The 21,339-nt window shown below is 37.9% G+C and overlaps 1 protein-coding gene across 1 annotated transcript in view; it reads right to left on the reverse strand.

The window, feature by feature from the left end:
• Positions 1 to 6,908: 6,908 nt before the first annotated feature.
• LOC139121770 (sulfotransferase 1B1-like) overlaps positions 6,909 to 21,339 on the reverse strand; it is a 30,967-nt gene continuing 16,536 nt past the window's right edge. The window contains exons 2-6 of the mRNA XM_070686912.1: positions 13,503 to 13,735; positions 12,662 to 12,788; positions 9,782 to 9,876; positions 7,570 to 7,744; positions 6,909 to 7,092 (exon numbers count right to left, since the gene is read on the reverse strand). Of these exons, the coding sequence (XP_070543013.1) occupies positions 6,980 to 7,092; positions 7,570 to 7,744; positions 9,782 to 9,876; positions 12,662 to 12,788; positions 13,503 to 13,735 (743 nt within the window). The 3' untranslated portion in view covers positions 6,909 to 6,979. The remainder of the gene's footprint in view (positions 7,093 to 7,569; positions 7,745 to 9,781; positions 9,877 to 12,661; positions 12,789 to 13,502; positions 13,736 to 21,339) is intronic.

Below are 21,339 nucleotides of genomic sequence, written 5' to 3' on the forward strand. Positions count from 1 at the left end.
GTGCATTTGTGTACAAGAAATTGATTTCTGAATTTCATCTAAAAAGTTGGTTCACTATGCATGCTGTCTATGATGAACTTATGAATAATTTTTTTCAAATACAAAATTAGATAAATCTGTGCATTTATGTATGCTTGATTATTAAGATTATTGTTCTTGATTAGACTAGAGTGGTTACAAGTCAATGGTTGTGTAAGAAATTTGATTTTGGAATTTCACTGAAATGTCGATTCATTATGCATTGGGGTCTATGATGAAACTATGAATATTTTTTTTCAGTACAAAATTAGATAAATCTGTGCATTTATGTATGCTTGATTATTAAGATTATTGTCCTTGATTAGACTAGAGTGGTTACAAGTCCATGATTGTGCAAGAAATTGATTTGGAATTTCACTCAAATGTCAATTTACTATGCATGGCGGTCTATAATGTGTATGTATTTTGTTGATGATTTCCTATACAGGAAATATCACATGGACAATCAAAGTTTTGACCATAAAATCTGCTTCTGTCAAAAGTGACCCTCCCCCCCTAGATAGGTTTATAAAAAGTGACCCTCCCCCTTGAACTTTTTTCTAAAAAGTAATCCTCTCCCCCTCCCCATTCCCCCGGCCCCCACCCCCACCCCCCGTAATTACTGAAAGCTCCCTTACAGTAACAACTTGGGAGCAAGAGGTATGTCTTTTTTAAAGTCTATGAACACACATGCCAATGGCCAGTCTCGCCTATTCCATGGATTTTGGCCAGGTCATCGGCAGCCTTCCTGCAGGATTAGCACCAGGCTTATTGACAAACATGCTGTATGAAGCTCTGCCAGTGCTTTTACCTGGGAAGAAACATGCAACGATGACGAGCACAGCGTCGCCGTTCACAGTCGGCTATATATCCAACGGTCCAGCATTGAATATAGCACAATGACATGTTTACTATTAGCTGTAGGGGGATAAACAATTCTACACTCTATTTCTGTTTAATATTTGAATTGTACATCAACCATTATACATACTGCAATTTTAATTCTCCTATAAAAAAATTTGTTTGTTTTGAAATTGATTTTTAAATTTAAATTGAATTATATTGAAATTGCACAGATGATATACTGAAAACTAGGTTTCAGGCATTCTCGATATTAAAACAAGCAATACTGGGACGGAATCTGAATCAGTAAATTAAATAATTTCATAATTATAATTGACTCTAAATAATTCATATATCTTAATATTAATGCTATTATAATCATGACACCAATAAATACTACATTATTTACAGGTCTTCTTTTGTTCAAAGTGTTTTCCACCTTTTTATGACTAGCTCTCAAATAGAATGCCAGAATATTTTAAGATAATGTCTCTTACTTCTGTTAAAATGTTAACCCCAACTCTCTGCAAAGAGGCCTACAATCACCATGGATAACGGTGGATTTGAACCAAAACCTGGTGGTAAAAGGACTAAGCTATAGCAGTCAACAACGCAGCTTACTGCCATTTCTTACAAAAAAAAGATGTTTTATTCCAGCAGTGTAAGAATTTATGAGCTCAATAACAACAAAGATTCGAGAGCAACCAAGGACGTTATGCGGGATGCTGAGGAAAATTTTGCTTTTTTGTGGATAAATTTGCACTACTATAACCGATGTGGAGAATCGCTAAGTACACTTCTAATAGGCCTATTATATAATATTGCAGTGCATCTACATCAAAGCACATCAATAACATGATAGAACATCATGAGCATGTGTTGTGTTGTGTTATAAAATACATTTAACATTGTATTTATTCGGGCTAGCTATAGCGCCACCCCCCCCCCCCCGTTTGTGACCCCTCGTGGTCGTGCGTTACTAGAAAGATATTGCTATGCCCCTTCGCCTACGGCTAGGGGAGGAGCGATATACTTCTGGTAACACACGGTCCCTCGGGATCATAATCGGGGTTTTAGCTCTATGACCAGGTAATATGTATATATTAGTACACCCATGCGTCGATGTACCTGCTTGGTAAACAGAGGAAAGGAGCAGCGGTATTTCAAGTCACGTTTTGTCTCAGTGTGTCACAGAACCAAAATGGCGTAACGCATCAGTGTAAATAAGTATAATAAGTTTCGAGAAATGACAGCAAATACACTCACAGATATTATCGATCGTCCAAATACATCAACATTAACAGATTGCGTCATTTAAAAGAAAATCATTCATTTGACTTTTTATTTATATTTTACATGATCTGGAATGTAATCCCTTTGACTTGAAGAAATGCCGAACTATGAAATTTGAAAACATTGAGTGTTTTTATGACAAAAAGATAAATAGGTCGGTCTCGAGGTTTTAAGGGAGGCGGTTGTCAGAATTGCGCCGGTGCGACTTTCTTGTTTACAAACGATGTATTTCGTGCATGATATCCGGGTGCATCGTGACGACACAGCTACAATATTTAAAGTTTGCGATGTACATTATGACAAACATAGCTTAACTGTCATCAATCGTCAACATTCCTGGGAAACATTGTTTACACCGGTCGCAGGGGTCCCGTACGACATTTAACGCAGTTCCGGCGATCCCCTCCCTTTAAAACAGAAATATGTATGGAACTTTGATAGTAGTCGACGTGCATGCATCGATATCACTGTGAAAATGCAATTACCATGATCATAATACTAATAACCATGATCATCACAAAACAAACTTACAAATTTCCACAGTTCAACTGAAATAACTGAAGCAGCATGGGGACATTGATATACCAATAAACCACGCGCTATTTCTTTCTGATTAGATAAGAAGGCTTATGGGACCTTCGTAAAAATAACTCGTGTACCTGCCTTGATTGGTGGTCACCTATACAGAGCGTTCATCTCTTCACACTGGTGCATTTACACAAGAAGTCCCATAACATTCACGAGTTAAAGACTTTCTGCAAAGTAGTCAACTTTTTTTTGTGGTTGTCTGTAAATGCTCCAATTTGGCATCAGTACCTATGCATAGTGGTCGATAGTCTGGCAGAGACCCTGCGATTCGCGTTCTTTCCTGTTGGAACACGCGCGCCCTTCAGAGACGCGACGCGAATCCCAGGGTCTGGACGTTCTTGCAAGCGACCGGTCGGATTTCTGCCTGATCCGGGTACTTTATAGAGCTCCACGCATCCGATAATCAAAACAAACCAGATATGTACTGAATATGCTCACGTGTTTTACAACAGGTTCATTGATAGAAGTACGCTTCAGAGAACAATGAGATATATGTTATCACTATATGTAGCAGGGTTTTTTTAAACTTCGCACAGTACTCTCAGAGTTTAATCACTAATTACAAAACTTTATTTAATATGCGAATGAGCTGTCAATTAACTTGACACTGCTCAATGCTTTATGGGACAATTAGATATCCATCAGATCAACATTTGTAGCATGTTTTATTTAATTTAATGCTGTAATTTTAGAGTAATGTCACTTATTACAAAGTTCGTTAAATATGCAAATAAACCCTACATTAACTTGACAGTGTTCAATGATTCATAGCACAATTAAATATTTATCAAATCAATATCTGTAGAACGATTCACAAAATTTTAGTGCCGAAATTTCAGAGATATATACCTAATTACAAAGTTTATTAGATATGCAAATGAACCCTTAATTAACTTTATACTACTAAATGCATTACAACACAGTTAGATATCTGTCGTAAATGTATGTGCAGCAGTTTTATCACATTTGATGCAGTTATTTCGGAGTTATATGACTAATTATAAGACTTCATGGAATATGCAAATGAGCTAATTATTAACTTGACACTGCTCAATGCTTCTAAGTACAATTGGATAGTTATCAGATCAACTTCTGTAGCAAGTTTCATCAAATTTAATGCTTTTATTTTGGAGTAATATCACTAATTATGAAGTTCATTAAATACGCAAACGAACCCTTGACTAACTTCACACAACTAAATGCTCTACATCACAATTAGATATCTGTCGGATCAGTATCTGCAGCAGATTTCATCACATTTGTTGCAGTTATTTTGGAGTTATATCACTAATTACTAAACTTCATAAAATATGAAAATGACCTATTTGTTAACTTGACACTGCCAAATGCTTCTCAGTACAATTAGATATTTATCAAAACAATATCTGTACCCAATTTCACTGACTTGGGTGCCGTAATTTTAGAGTTATATACCTAATTACAAAGTTCATAAATATGTAAATTAACCCTTAATTAATTTAACACTACTAAATGCTTTACACTACAGTTAGATATCAGTCGGATCAGTATCTGCAGCAGATTTCATCACATTTGGTGAAGTTATATCGGAGTTATATGACTAATTACAAACCTTCATAAAATATGCAAATGAGCTATTTATTAACTTGACACTGCCTAATGCTTCTAAGTATAATTAGATATATATCAGATCAATATTTGTTGCAAGTATCATCAAGTTTGGTGCAGGAATTTCACAGTTATCTCACTAACGACAAAAGTTCATTAAATATGTCAAGATAATTGACATGACACTCACAGTATCATCATAATGTTCTTAAATTGTCATCTGTGAAAGGTTTCATGAAATTTTGTGCAGTATTTCTTGATATATGTCTACACTGTCATTACCGTCTCCATGGGGAAACCATGGTATGGTAAAAAACGATATTGCATAACTTCATTAATATGCAAGCCACACTAACCAAAATCTAATCAGTTCTTGCAAGTAGCACATGGTACCTGTGTACCAAATCTGACTTGAATCCGTTCAGACGTTTTTGAGTTATCGTGTAAACAGACAGACACACACACACACACACACACACTAACACTAACACACACACACACACACACACACACACACACACACACACACACGGACAGACAGATAGACATCGCTATGACAATAGCCCACGTGTTTACACACGTGAGCTAAAAATGACAAGTACCATAGCCAAATAAAATTAAAAATGAAAAAGAAAAACATACCGCGTATATAGGTCTACCAGCTACTAGTATATTTTCTCTCCGCTCAGTAAGATAGGTGTTTCTTTTGACGTCACTACCCTTATGAATATTCATATACTTGCAAAACCGAGAGTCGCTGTGCTCACAGCTGCACAGCGTAGCCTTCGAATGCAAGCCCATTGTGGGCGCGCACAAAACAAGGCACAGCGACTGTGGAGAGTCTAAGTGGTCGACACAAAAATATCAACAGCGAAAGAAAAAGAAATATAGGCCCTTAGGTGACCAACAGGTACAGCTTCAAATGTTATACGTTTTCATCAAACAAAGTGTCGGGGCAATAAAAAAACTTACAACTACTACTTCCAATAATTATATGCTATCATGGAAGGTAACTCAGCAATATGGTTGAAGCTGCGCGATTTAATATGCTTAGAAAGTGAGGATACCACAATTTCAGCGTTTTTAACAAGCTTTTGTTGAAACAGCGCAACCATAGGTACATCATTAATTGCTTTTATGTCCTTAAACAGTGCTTACTTTTTTACACATAGGGAGCGCAACGCTTCGTACATTATTATTTTCCAAGGGGTTCTGTGGTATCAGAGTCGAATAACATTTTCCGTTTTCCCACTTACTATTCATTGATATTGAATTAACATTTGACGCACAACAAATAGTGAATTCTGGTGACGGTTATGCTAGCTTTACAAATAGAAAGTTATGTCCCTTCTTATTCAAAGGTGACTTTTTTGAATATGTCAACCATACTGATATAATTCTAGGGTTCGGCGCATGATAGGATGTCCCTTCCTGTAAAAATATTTCCACTGTTTAGGTCACTTTTAATCCCCGACAAGAGAATACCATGATATGGAAAAAAGTATGAACTCGAAATATATGTCCCCGCAATCAAATGTTACTGCAGGATAAAAAAGAAATTAAAGCCCTTTTAGCTGTAACTTTTGAAGCTTTTTTCAAGTACACTTTCTGTTTGTAATACATTTATTCCGTGCTCTTCTTCAAATATCATTTTGAATTGCATGGTATTAAATATATAACAGCAACCTGTATGATTGTAATATAATATATTTTGTTTAGCACTGGCTTTAGTCAAGGTAGTATGCGCCTAGAAAGTGATAGACTTCTACTTTTGCTTAAACTTTCCTAAACGAAATTTTCAACCATTCTCCTACCAAATCGAGAATAAAAATTGGAGGTCACCATGCAAACTTTGGTACTCGAGGAACAAATTACCGAACATCTACCGAGATTTGCAATTCAAAATGGCCGCCATGCCTGAGTTAACTCTATGGGGAAATGAAGTAAATTTTCGATCTTCGAAAAACTGAGACGGTGTCAATATTTTCACTACAAGAGCTTCTAAATGAGCCACTCCCCAAGACATTTTATCGTAGGGTTGGACTTTATATACCAGAAGAGCCCGAGGACGAGGGTTTTATCCGACTTAAAAACTATCGCCCCTAACTGATATATTTTCGTTTTCAATGTGTTTACGTCAACCGTCCCCTTTGTCAATGTAACATGTTTAGGATATGAATTAAAACTTTTATTTGTGAAATAGCCTTCCAATGTAATGGAACATCCGATAAATGCCCTAGGGCACATTATATAAATGCCCTAGGGCACAGCAGATTTTGTGTTGCAGCTGGTTTCCACTGTGTTGCCAAATTTGAATATTAAAACGTACCAGATGTCTACAGAATATGACATGTTCACTTTTGATTGGACAGTACTTTACTACGGCGCTGTCATTCGTTTCTGGAATTTGGTGACCAAGGCTTTATGAGTAGATAAAACACCCTGAATTGAGCACTCTGATTGGTCAATCAACAGTAGATAGTTTTTAACTAAAGAAAGAAAGCCTATGACGGCATCGTAAATACTGGTGACCAAACTTTATTATTATCGTCTAACGACAAAAGGAAAGCAAACAACACTTATAAAATTTTAGTTGGCTAATTTTAATTTTAGATGGCTGAAACCATCTCTGGGTCAACAGTCAACCTTCCTACAGTTCAAAGTCAAAGGTCAGACCACTTCCTCTCATCTTTTCTTCAAACAATGAGTTGAATATTTCATTCTGGCTGACAGTGAAGTGGTTCATCCAATCGCCGACCTCGCCTGCAGGAACAAATAAATGACAGTAAGCTTACTCTTCATGACAGTTTCTATCAAAACACAAGAGCACTGAACTATGCGTGACGTGGTACAGTCGATTGCAAGGCCCCCAGGACAAATGCTGCTGCATTTTCGATGCTAGCGAAGTATTTGTTTGAGAGGCCCAGATGTTGTCTACTTCCCTGCGAACCCAATTGTTTATTAGATTATAACTTCCCCTATAAGTCTCACTTTCGACCGTGCTTACTCATTATATTTGAAATTGCGTGTTCTGATTATTACGGCACGAGGAATTGCAGATGTGTTATTTGGAAATTTTCGTATTGGAACATTTTTATGAGTGCTTAGCATTTTTTTCATGAAAAAGAGCTCTGTTAAGCCCCGCATTTAATCTCTCTCATCCAAACGTTATATCTCGACTTGTTTTGTCCGTTCGCTCAATCTAAATACGAGCTTGCCTCTCTTCCGATTACCACATACCTTTTCTGTGGAATGTTCCCTTTTTGTGGTCAATAAAGGGAGCGGCAGAGTAGTTCGACATAGGATTCTTTTTCATTTTATCAAAGGTGCAGTGTTCGACGCATTCTTCGATCTTGTCCTCCGGTAGAGGGCGGCCGTAGAAATCGGCGATCCTGATCATCTGACTTTTGAGGTCCTGTAAAAATAGTACATGGCAGTCAAAGAAAATAATTAAAATAAGATTGAATCAACTTTTTTCATGGGTGGCACAACTGTACGTCTCGTACACACTGTGGAGCATAAGCATAAGTGTACATAACGTTAGGGCTTAAGAAAGGGCTAACTAGCTACAAAAAGTGTCAACATTTTTATTATTGTGGGAGGTTCTTTGGTCTACTTCCAGTAGTAATCAGCATTACCCAGTATTTGGTTTGTCATTCTGAGTGCCAGTGTTTGACGCGCACTATCATTGTTGATAATTGAATTCGTAGCATTCAGCATTACCCAGTATTTGCTTTGTCAACGCTGCGTGCCAATGTTTGATGTGCAATATCATTAATGATAATCGAATTCAAGCCCGGGACTTAATTCGATTATCTACACTAACGCTGCAGGAAACACAAATACGGCAAAGGTTGATAAGATGAGCCCCATGTATTTCGACAAAATGAGGAAAGTATACACAGAAACCAAGCTGGTTAAAAAGTGCAAAAAGATGCCTCTGAAGATGCCTCCAGCTTGAAGCTGGAAACAGACAAATGACAATTTCTGCCCGATTATCAAGGTATGTCATAACAAGACATATATAGTAGAGTGATTTCACATATGTACGTTTTTTATTATGATGCAATATCTGAAACCTTGTATAGAATGTCGATTTAACGTGAACGTGTGAAATGGGTACATATGGCATTGTTTTTAGAAAATGTAACCACATCGACAGACGATACCCAATCTAAAGTGTAGGAGCTATCTCGTTCTTATTCTTCCAATGACGAGTAGTCGATGTTGTTGTCTGTAACCTCCGCAAATGTAATAATCTCCACAAATGTAATATCAACCACGATTGTAATAAAATCAACCACAAATGTAATAAAATAGTCAACCATTAATGTAATAACCCGCAACCACAAATGTAATAAACAAATTAACCATAAATGTAATAAAACTCAACCATAAATGTAATAAACTTGAACTTGCATATGTGATCATTTGTTTATCAATGCCCTGAGTAAATAATAACTTTAATAAGACTAGTGTAATTGCATACTTTCCTGAAACTATGAAAATAGAATACTTTGAGAACGCTATCAGAAAACGGCGAGGTACTGATCAAACCGTTTGATAATGGATGTGGACCAGCAGTTCTAGATAATGATAATTACATAATAAGGAAGCGTCAAAATAACTCGTCAACCAGTGATATCACATAAAGTTTATGACAGATGACTCAGAACAAATAACAGAGAAATATAAAACCTTATAACAGAAACTTACGACACAAAACATGTTGAAGAGAACATATATTTCAATCTAGTAAAAAACGATACGAACACTACCTTGAACACAGTAGAACAAAATTAGACATCCTGGCATCCCTAGTATAGGAACAAACTTCAAGTGGGACAACATAGGAATACAGACAATCTATCGATTATTCCGTACAATTTATCCACTAGACACAAATTTGAGGAGATTGATTAAGAAAGTACGGCAATTTTCGAAAAAACGGCGTTAAAGGATCGTAGTGTTATACAGTCTTCCCCACTCTGGAGTAGAGACTGCACTGACACTCAGATTATAGCTGTGTCTAGCCATGGCCAGTCCTTTCTGTACACAAAACAGGGAAACGTAAAATACACTTTCAAAACACACTAAACGAAAACAATTAAGAAATGAATGATGTGTGGAGTTGCTTTTCTTATTATATAGATCAATATTTAAGGGTTAATTCCTCAATTGCAACGACAAAATAGATTTATTACATTTATGGTTGACAAGTATTACATTTATGGGTGATTTTTTATTACATTTATGGTTACCATTTATTACATTTGTGGTTGGTGTTTTTATTACATTTATGGTTGATTTTTGTTACATTTATGGGCGATATTACATTTATGGGTGCATTTTATTACAATTGTGGTTGATATTACATTTGTGGAGATTATTACATTTGTGGAGGTTACATTTGTCCACTGCGACAAAATGTGAGATATTGATTCTACGATACCTTTTTCATGTCTTCGAATTTTACGAACAAGACATGTGGCTCGTGTCGGTGTTGCCAAAATGCAAGATTGTGATCGAACCAAGATCCATAAGACACTGCATGAAAAACAAAGAAAAGTAAGTAAGTAAGTAAGTAGTTAAGTAAGTAGGTAAGTAGGTCAGTAAGTAGGCAAGTAGGTCAGTAAGTGTGAGTAAGTGAATAGCATAGGTAACTAAGTAACTAGGTAGGGAGGTAACTAGGTAAGTCTGTAGGTAAGTATACTCAGTAATTTTCGCAAGATATGAAAATTACGGTGCAATTTAGCGATGTAGCATAGTTGTAACACGCGCGAGCTCTCAATTGGGGAAATGCCACAAAAAGGCTCTTGTTCTGTTCGTTCTGTTCTTAAATCATGCACATGAGGAAGTACAAACACGTAGGCCTATGTGCCACAGCGATGGTCGATTAAATGTGTTTGACCACAGCGTTGAAACTAAAGTTGGTAGTTTTAGTATTGTAACATCATTATTTGCGGAAATCAACGTGTAAACATCTTAACGCATGCGTAGCTTTTGTTCTGCGATTTACCTTTTCAGTGCATGAAATGAATCGGATCCATTGATTTGACCTAAGCGTCGAAGCGACAACAGTGAGATTTTATTCACTTGAGGACTGTGTTGTACGTTGGTCTGAATGTACTGAACAAACTGACTTCAATATTCCCCTGAAAATTCATCTCTTCCAAAAAAACTAGGTTTACGTGTATTGAAAACAAATTGCATGTAACGTATCAAACCTCACACGTACACCTGGTATTTTGAAACCAATGATGTTTGACATAATGATATAAATAATTGGATGAAAAAAAATGTTAACGTTTTCAAAATGTTACCAGATTTGTTTGAATAACATTAAAAAGAAAATATTTTAATACTAAATTTTGTTAAAATTAATATTTCCCTTTCGAGAATCGGATTCAGTTCTGTTTGCTAAGATATATGACATCATTTTCATTTGCTGTCATCGTAACAAGACCGAAATATCATGTTAGACAGGCATTTATATATACGGCTAGTTTTTAAATCGGGTTCGAACCCGGTCGCCTAGCGGAGAGGCAAACGACAGAACCGCTCGACCAAATCCCCTCTCTCAGAAAGAGTGGTTCTTGGGCTAAGGGAGCCGTCATTATTTATGGCCTGGCGAATCGGAGGAATCTGAGGGGGTCACTCAAAAATTCGAAAGTTACAAGCGGGGTTGCTCAAAAGTGAAGAACAAGAAGGGGGATTACTCAAATTTACTTCAAAAGTGAAGAAAAAGAAGGGGGATTACTCAATTTTGTTGATATGTACTGACGCATTCAGTGAAGTTAAGAATTTATACAACATGAATAGTAAAGAACAGCAATATGTATGCTTGAGATATGTATGTATATACCCGGTATATGTACACACACATACACACACATACACACACACACACACACACACACACACACACATATATATATATATATATATATATATATATATATATATATATATCATAAACAGGTGGTTTCAAGTAGAAGCTAAAATCTCATTACACTATGTGTATCACGTCATTGTGATCTTCAGACGAGAATGATCAGCTATTCGACGTGGCAAGCCTTATGTTAGAGGCTAGTACTGAGTACATTTTTCAGTATTTCCTGATTAAAGATTGATATACTTGCCTGATCATTCATGAGAAACGTTTGTTTTCTATATTCTACATTGTATAGGTTACCGATAGGGGAAAATGTGTAAAGCAAGCTAATTCTGATTCTATAAAGTTTAAAAACAGTGCAATGCCTTGACAACAAACCCATCTTTTATTGCAGGAAAATAATAATAAATAATAAATGTGAATAAATGTATGTCTGTCGATATTTTTCATTTTCAAAAAATGTAATCTTCATTGAAATCAGTGAATTGGAATATAAGTTTTGGAATACTGTCTCATATTTCTGTTCCTTTGAGTTTTACATACGACAAAAATCTGAAAAAAATAATCCCCAAGTGCCACAAAATAACACCATTTTAATCTCTATTTTTCAAAACCTCCAACGGGAGGGGGGGACACCCCCTCCTTACCTCCCCGTGACCGCTTGCGCGGTCGCTTGTGGTGCTTGCACACCCATATCTTCGCCCTCCTGTAAAGAAATCCGACGGAGAACACTGCATGTCGTCAGAGCACTGGATACAGACCTGTACATCAGCCCCTGTCACAGCAATGGAACCTCTTTCCGACACAGACCTGTACCACAGCGTTTAATCAGGGTCTGTACAGGGCCTGTCGCAGCAGCAATCCATTTTACTGTATAGATATTTAACTTTCCCAGTTTTGTTTTTTTTGGGGGGGGGTCACTCAAAATTTCTGTAGCAGAGAAGGGGTTTACTCAAACACGTCATGGTTGGCAGGGGGGTACTCGAAATTTTGGAGTTTCTCAAGCAATTCCTCCGACCGCCCCCGGCCGTAAATAATGACGGCTCCCTTAGTAGTTACATTTTCAGACTACGACCACTCCACATATTGTACAGTTCATTTAGCACTTAAACTCGTACACTAACTATCTCACATAGCACACAAACTTTATCGAAGCAATGAAAACATCGCTTAAACTGGCAAAGACAGCCTCGGGGATAATTCTGTTCACCAGCAGAGCTATCAGCCCAGGGAAAAAATACGGCTAGCTTTCAATCGGGTTCGAACTCTCGACATACGGCAGCCAGTCACCCAGAGAAGAGACAACAGGCAAAACCGCTCTGGCAAATCCCCATTAGGACCTCAATGTGATTTCCACGCTTAACAACTTACAGCAAACAGAAACAACGTTTAAAAAACACGATGGAATAGATCAAAGTAAAGTGTTTCGTATCTTACCGTCTCCCTCGATGAACTTTGGTAAATAATCAAAGAAACTTTCGACTGTTTCTATGTAATGGTTTATTTTGGTAAACTGCCACTTAGATATAGCGGTGTCCTTAGGATTGCGAGCGACATACAAAGTCTGGAATTAAATCGAAGATCTAAAACGATTGCGGAAATGACGTTCAAATCAAAATAAATAAATGTAACATAAATTTTAAAAAAAACACAAAAAGAATAATCTATAAAAGCTGCAGTCTATCATGTGCCATACATTGCCTTTTAGTTTCTAACCTTGGTTTCATTTAAACTACTCAAAGACACTACGGTGAAGTCATAGAACTTGTACGCCCCTGAAATGCTCCCAATCTGGTCTAAATCCAAGAGGTGTTTTACAAATGTAGTTGAAATAGTGTAGATCTATGATAGCGCCAGGGAGATTCAAGAACAAAAACATATTCTTCCATTCTCATTTTCGCGTTTGCCCTTTATAGCACACTTCAAATATGTTACGTCAGCCCACTAATGCCATTATTGTTGTGTACTGTCGTCGTCATCGTTTTTCCTGCTGTTGTTGTTGTTTTGATGATCAATGTGTTGTTATTGGTGGTGGTGGTGGTAGTGGGTAGCCATGGTGGTGGTGGTGGTGGTGGTGACGGTGACGGTTAAGGTTGCAGCTTCAGCGTCTTACATTTATTCCTGTTCGTTACTGAGTGTGAAAGCCAGGAGCAAACGTCGAATCAACTGTTTTTCAAAATGTGATAGATTACATCACAAAAATGAAAATCCGCCGAAAGTAAGTCCACAATATGCGTTCGGCTACTTCCAGCATGTTAAGCTTTCCAAAGTGGCCTACCTTTGGTTTCTTTTCATGCCATTGCTTTGGCATCAAATCGTACGGTAAATGTGTACGAACAAGTCGGGGTACGTCGCGTGGCATGGCGTCGACAAATTTGTGGGTTGCTGGGATCTGATCAATCGGGCCAAGTTCTACGTATGGAACCCTTTCCAACAGCGGTCTTTCCTTAACTTTCCCAAGGTCGCCACCTTCCATGATGACCGATGTAATCTCTTGTGCCCAGGTAGTTCCTGAAATGTATCAGCAATCACATTTTATAATCCAGAAGCAGACGTATTGCCAGTGTCTTTTCCCGGACTGGTTAAGTTAACGGTCATATCAATGTACATCAATCGGCGTAAGCTGATTCAAAAATGCTCCTATCAGTATAATCTACACAAGTCACTCAGGGCTCCCGCTACCCGATCGCCAATTAGCCAAATGCGAAAGAAAGTTAAAAATGGCTACAAAAATTCCAGTTTGGCGAACATAATGGCTAATGAATTTTCACTAACCTGGTGCCACCTCAACAAAAAACTACAGCTAACAATACAAAAGTTGTACGATGTTGAAACAGTTTACCCTCCTTCCTACAAAGTTGCAATGTATTGAAACAGTTTACTCTCCTTTCTACAAAGTTACAAATTCCCTTGTACGTAAAACAAACATTGTTGCTGTTCAGCCTGCAGTACACAGAGGCTTTGCTTTGCCTCCGGGAGTCCCGTTCGTCCTTCAGTCTATCAGAAGTTTTACCTACTTTGGTAGAATCAAAATTTGGCCTGCAACTACTCAGTTTGATAATAGAAACCATAATTTTAAAGGGACATTTCAGAAACGGAGTAATAATACAAAAGAAGAGGAGAAAAACTGAGGTTTCCTGAAAGGTCAAGTCTAGGTCATCTCATCATGTGATGTCATGCATGAAGACCCCTTAAGTGTACAATTATGGTTCAAAAGAGCCACCTAGGGTGGTCGAATAGGTAAAAGGTAATTTTGGCGCCTTCCAATTTAATGGCATTCAGCTTGACTGTTAGTTTTAAATTTAATTTTATTAAGAGTCACTGCAAAGGGAAAGTGTCAACAGTAATTGCAATGAGCATATCCATCGTCAAATCATCACGTTTGTGAATTGCAATTTTGCATGTAAAAATTAAAGCAACAATTCATTAAAATTGTTAATTCAGTCTATTTCAAACTGCTATAACTTATACAAGAAATTATGTGATTCTGAATGATTTTAATATTTTTGCAGATTCCACCAGTTTAATGATGTAGAAGTGAACATCACCAGACATTTCTTGATGATATCAAAATATCAAATGAAAATATATTTGTGCTAAAATGTTATCATAATCATTAAAACAATATACACTCTCAAACAGTGAGTAATTTAAATGAACATATATCATTGTGTCTTGTTTTACAAAAGTTGTGTTGGGCCAAACACTTTGGTATCAAGAAAAGTACTCATACTCAAAATGCTATTCAGCCTGCTTGATCACAACTATGACATACAAGTAATGCGCCAGTCAATGTAAACCCCCACCCCCACCCCCCCCACCTCGGGCGATACGGGAAAAATGTGGGGGATTAGACCGTGTGTGCCATGAAACTGTGCCAAAGGGGGTGGGGCAATTGCCTCGTTTTGATCCCCCTATTCCTTTGACGGACAGGCCCAGAAAATGTTCGTAAATAACTACGCATGCGCACGTATGCAGGGCCTGAAAATTACCCTGATCCGAGGTCCCGAACCAGTACATATTACCTCTAAAAAGTCCGCAGACCAGTGCAAACGGGAGCCAATTTATTTTGCGAGGGAATTTCCAGTTTTTCCCAGATTGTGTTCTAGTGTCTTTTGACGAAAAATTAGAAACTACGTCCCCCCAAAATACCGAAGTTACTGAAAACATGGAGGTAGCAGAGACGAACTATAAGCCAGTTACACCATGGCTCCATGGTTACACTAAAACCAAGAGCCCATTGAGAGACTACGTCTTCTACCTACAAAATTACAATAATTATTGCGTCTTTAAGTCAATCAAACATTTAAAATTTAGTCTATTTCTTTCATCACAACGTAAACTCTAAAGGAAAATCAGTTACTCTCTTACAGTTTGCGATGCATGATATGAGCCAGGCCACAGTTGCGAGTGGAGTGATACGTACCGGCCGCCGCGTACTATGCATACTATGCATAGTACGCGGCGGCCGGTACGTATCACTCCACTCGCAACTGTGAGCCAGGTGCTTCCTGCACTGCAAAAATCAAATGACGGGCCACGTACCCATTTTACATGTAAAATTTAATGTGGTAAAAACCAGACCATAGCCTCACCTAAAAATATCAGAAACCCCACAATTGTGTGAAAATATTATATCTCTGTCTATCAAAGTAGTATTTTGCAGTAAAATTCTCTGAAAGGAGTCTCATTACAACTTTCCGATAGCAAGCAAGCTTCTGAATTTAGAAGGTCACCATGCTGAATTCCTTATATAGTCAAGATCCCCTAGCTCGATTGTAGTTGACCTTAACAAGAACCGCCTAGCTTGTCCAAACAGCGTTATGACAATTTGCTATTGCTATCAAAGGAAAAAGAAGTTCCTCTCAGGTATTTGGTGTTTTCAACCTATTTTTTACAATTTGAATGGAAAAGAATCAACCGCTGGGCAATTATAAAAATGAAGTGAACTTTATAGCAATAGTAAAAAAAAACATGTCAAGTGTGTGTACAAGAACTTGAGCAAACTACCAAGTAAATGTTTATGCAGTGTGTCTGTATTACAAAGATTGGCAGTTTATGCTGTATGTAAATCCCAAGCAAATCTGATAGAAATGCATATATAACATGAGTATGAGAAATGAATCATTCTTGTATTGTTATGCAAATTTTTGAGGACCAGTGGATTTTACCTTTGGACCAGTGAAAAAAAAAAAAGGTCACTGGTCCTGGGACCAGTGGGAAAAAACAGAAATTTTCAGGCCCTGGTAATGGTATGTTGTTGTTCAGAGCGGTAGCATGGCGGAAGGTGGCTGTCAAGGCCATGTGGGCCGGTAAGCAGCTTTTCGACAGGCTATTGATGAACGCGATGCAGCAATATTCAGAGGTGTGTATGACAGTATATTTGTGATTGATGGCTGAAATATCGATAACCAAATAAATGATTTTCATCCGCCGTGTATTCTTATTTTTTGGAAAATTGAACATACCATACGCAAAATTTCCCACATTTTTCCACGTGAGCGTGACATTTCGGATGTTCACGATGCGTCATCGACATGATCCAGCACTAAAAAGACCTCCAGGTCAACTCTATTTGATAAAACTTAAAGGGACAAAGTCAGCCATTTTTCGTGAATTTTGTTTGATGTGAGATACTACCTATTTTGTTTGACATGTTGAAAGATACTGAGTGAATGAGTGACCATACATATATTCGACCCCGGTGTTATGTAGGTCATTTCCCCCACACTCATCATGACCTGAGTTCAATTAGTCTAGAACATTCTCAAGGTCACTGCCCTTGATGACCTCACAACCTTGAATTCAATTAGTCATGTTTGGAATGTTCTGGAAAGTTGATTAGTTGTGTAAGGGAGATAATTTTAGAACAGTAATTAGCATGTCAATAAAAGTTCTAGATTGTTCTTATATGCTTATGTAAACACATGAGTATAAATACTGGGACAGCAGGCTTGCAGTCAGACTTTTGGGATCGTGTCTCTTGTGTGTTACTAAACTCCAGCAGTAGTCATTCTCAAGACTTTTCAAGACCTTCACTGCCAACGCTGGATTTATACTGTGACTTTGTGCAACTACAAGCCTGCAAGCCGAAGGACTGTTCATTCATCCGACTGACTGTTACAACTCTGAGACTGGAGCTTTGCCGTCCCAGCTGAGATAAGTAGTCTGTACAATTTTAAAGCTTGTACTCTATCCCTGACTTAGCAATTAGTTTTATTTTTGTAATAAATTTTGTTTAAACGTTAACTGCTGAGTTCACCCTTTTGTTCGTTTTCTCTGCACGTAACAAATTGGGGGCTCGTCCGGGGTACGAATATTTTGAGCCGTTTGACAACATTTTGCCTACCTTTTCAAAACTACTTTACACTGTGAACTCAGCGAAATTCAATCATGGCGGAATTCAAGCCAGACGAATTTATGGATGACCTCGATCAGGACACATTTATTCCCTCAGAAAAGACAACCTCATAGCACTGGCAAATTTCCTTAAAGTAGATGTCAAAAGATCTATGCGCAAGCGGAAATACAGTTCAAGATTGCAAAACATTTAGTTAATTCTGGCCATTTTGAGGAGTCTGCCTTAAAAGATTATGAGCCTGAGTCCTCCTTCGAACTCAAAAAATTAGAATTAGAAATACAGGCAGATTTGGAGCTTAAGAAATTGGAATTAGAAAAGGAAATGAAAGAAAAAGAATTGCAAATGGAAGAAAGACAGAAAGAAAAAGAAAGGCAGGAAAGATTAGAAATGGAAGAAAGACAGAGAGAAAAAGAATTGCGATTAGAAGAACAGCGATTACAGGTAGAAATAAAACGTTTAGAGCTTGGACAGTCAGGAAAATTCTTCCCTTCAGACAAGTTTGACATCACTAAGCATTTCAGGTTAGTTCCCCCTTTCCAAGAAAAGGATGTTGACAAATATTTTCTCCATTTTGAGAAAATTGCTCAGAGTCTGAATTGGCCTAAGGAGTCTGGTCTATGCTTTTGCAGAGTGCTTTGGTGGGTAAAGCCAGAGAAATTTACATTCAGTTGTCAGTAGAGCAGGCTTCAAATTATGATTCTGTGAAGGAATTAATTCTCAAGGGTTATGAGTTGGTGCCTGAAGCGTACCGTCAGAAATTTAGGGATTGTGAGAAGGTGAAAGATCAAACTTACGTTGAATTTGCTCGAACAAAAGAACAACTGTTTGATCGCTGGTGTTCTTCTGAAAAGGTCAGTCAGAATTATGACAAATTACGACAACTTGTTTTGATTGAGGAATTTAAAAGGTGCATCCGGAGTGACATCAAGACGTTTATCAATGAACAAAAGGCAGATACATTGGAGGTTGCTGCACGTTTGGCCGATGATTATTCGTTGACCCACAAATCTTCATTTCTCAGCAAACCATCCCAGTCCTTTTCATACAGAAACAATGCAGGTAAATTTAACTCGTCCTTTTCATCCAAGAATTTTTCAAAGGAGAGTAGAAAATCAAATGACAACAGTTCACAGAGTTCAAGTAACACTCCCACATCATCAGATCCCAAGTCTCAATCTCCTTCTGACAAACAGTTTGGTACACTTTCTTGTAATTATTGTAAGAAAGACGGCCATTTAATGTCAGAGTGTTTCAAACTGAGAAGAAAACGTGAAGGTCAAAGTGGTCAAAGTGGATCTAAGCCCACCGGCTTTATTTCTTCATCAACTCAATTAGAGTCTAATAATGTGTGCAGCACATTTTCTGAGGTTAAATCCCTCTCATCCCCAATTAATGAGGTCAAGGTCAATTCTTCTCAAGATAGCATTATGGTATTTTCGAACCATTTATTCATGATGGTTTTATATCACTTTCTAGTGATTTCTCTTCCGCTACCCCTGTCAAAATTTTAAGAGATACCGGGGCTTCCCAGTCTCTTTTGTTGGCAGATACCCTGCCGTTTTCTGAAAAGTCATTTTCAGGTTCTAAAGTTCTTATTAAGGGGGTAGATTGTAATGACTACATTCCTGTTCCTCTCCATAATGTCTATTTGTCTTCGGACTTTGTTTCTGGACCTGTGGCTTTAGGTATTAGGCCTTTTTTGCCTTTTGAAGGGATTCACCTTCTTCTTGGAAACGACCTTGCTGGGGACAAGGTCATTACTAATCCACTTGTGACTGATAATCCTAGTTTAGATCAGGATCCAGAGCCAATGAACAAGAGATACCCGATTTATTTCCTTCATGTGCCATTACTCGAGCCATGTCAAAGAAAACTTCCGAGAATCAAAATACTCTCAAAAATAATGTCACAGATGTTGACTTAAATGACACCTTTCTCAGTCAGGTGTTTGACACGGATCATTCCGTTATCCCTCGTGGATTTGAAACTTCCAGTAAAACTTCTGCTGACAAAGTCAGACATTTTCTCGATCAAATCTCATTGCAGAACAACACAAAGACCCAGATATTTTGTCTTTGTTTGACAGGGTAGATGATGAAGGTAAAACTTCAGATAGCTCTGTTTCCTATTATACAAAGTCTGGTATTCTCATGCGTAAATGGAGACCTCCAGATGTTTTGGTTGATGACGACTGGGCTATAAAACATCAAATTGTGGTTCCAAAGCCCTACCGTGCTGAAATATTGCGCCTGGCCCATGAAACCCCCTGGGCTGGTCACTTAGGAGTCAGGAAAACTTATCATAAAATTCTCAGTCACTTTTATTGGCCTAATCTCAGGCAGGATGTAGCACATTTCTGTAAAACTTGTCACACATGTCAAATGGTAGGAAAGCCAAATCAGACCATTCCAAAGGCCCCTTTACAGCCAATTCCTGCATTTCAAGAACCATTTAGTAGGATACTAATAGACTGTGTTGGGCCCCTACCAAAAACAAGATCAGGAAATGAGTACATGTTGACAATTATGTGTACATCAACTCGGTTCCCAGAAGCCATACCACTGAGAAATATAAAGACAAAGACTATAGTGAGAGCTTTAGTCAAATTTTTCACTTTATTTGGCCTACCTAAATGTGTCCAGTCCGATCAAGGCTCCAACTTTATGTCTGGAATTTTTCAACAAGTAATGGATCAGCTAGGCATTAAACAGTATAGGTCATCCGCCTATCATCCAGAAAGTCAGGGTGCTCTTGAGCGATTTCATCAAACTTTGAAAAACATGATTAGGACCTACTGTTTTGACACAGAGAAGCAGTGGGATGAAGGAATTCATTTTTTGCTCTTTGCTGTTAGAGAGTCAATTCAGGAGTCTCTTGGTTTTAGCCCATTTGAGCTTGTATTTGGACATACAGTCCGTGGCCCACTTAAGCTCGTTAAAGAGAAATTCCTATCAGACGATGATGATTGTCTGAATATTTTGCAATATGTGTCAGATTTTCGTACAAAACTCTCTAAAGCATGTGAATTAGCCAGTGAAAATCTTGAGTCATCTCAGCAGTCAATGAAAACCAAATATGATAAAAGCACCTCAAAACGGAAGTTTGAACCAGGTCAAAAAGTTCTTGTTCTACTTCCAATTCCTGGCAAACCACTCCATGCTCGTTACTTGGGCCATACCTAATTGATAAGAAATTGAGTGATTTAAATTACATCATAATAACACCTGACAGGCGAAAACAAAAACAGCTATGTCACATAATATGCTTAAGCCATATTGGATAGGGATAATCCTACTATAACTCAGCCTGTCAGTGCAGTCAGTTCAAACCATTATGAAGATAGTGATACTGAAACTGACTTGAGTGAAAATACTCTAAACTCAAAGCTGGGCTCAGTCAAGCTTCAGAACTCAGAAATCCTGGAGAAGCTGGAGTCTACAAAGTTGGCACACCTCCAGCCAGAACAACAACAACAGGTGAAAGAACTGCTCCATGAATATAAACACCTGTTTCAAGATGTTCCAACGAGGACAAACGTCATCTATCACGACGTTGATGTTGGGGACAGTAAGCCTATAAAACAACATCCATACAGACTGAATCCAACAAAAGCAAAATATCTCCAGGAAGAAGTCAAATACCTGCTGGACAATGACTTTATTGAACCCAGTAAAAGTAACTGGAGTTCGCCGTGCATACTTGTTCCCAAATCAGATCACAGTTATCGTATGTGCACAGACTTTAGGAAGGTCAA

This window comes from Ptychodera flava, chromosome 21 (genome assembly GCF_041260155.1).
Source record: "Ptychodera flava strain L36383 chromosome 21, AS_Pfla_20210202, whole genome shotgun sequence".
NCBI lineage: Eukaryota > Metazoa > Hemichordata > Enteropneusta > Ptychoderidae > Ptychodera > Ptychodera flava.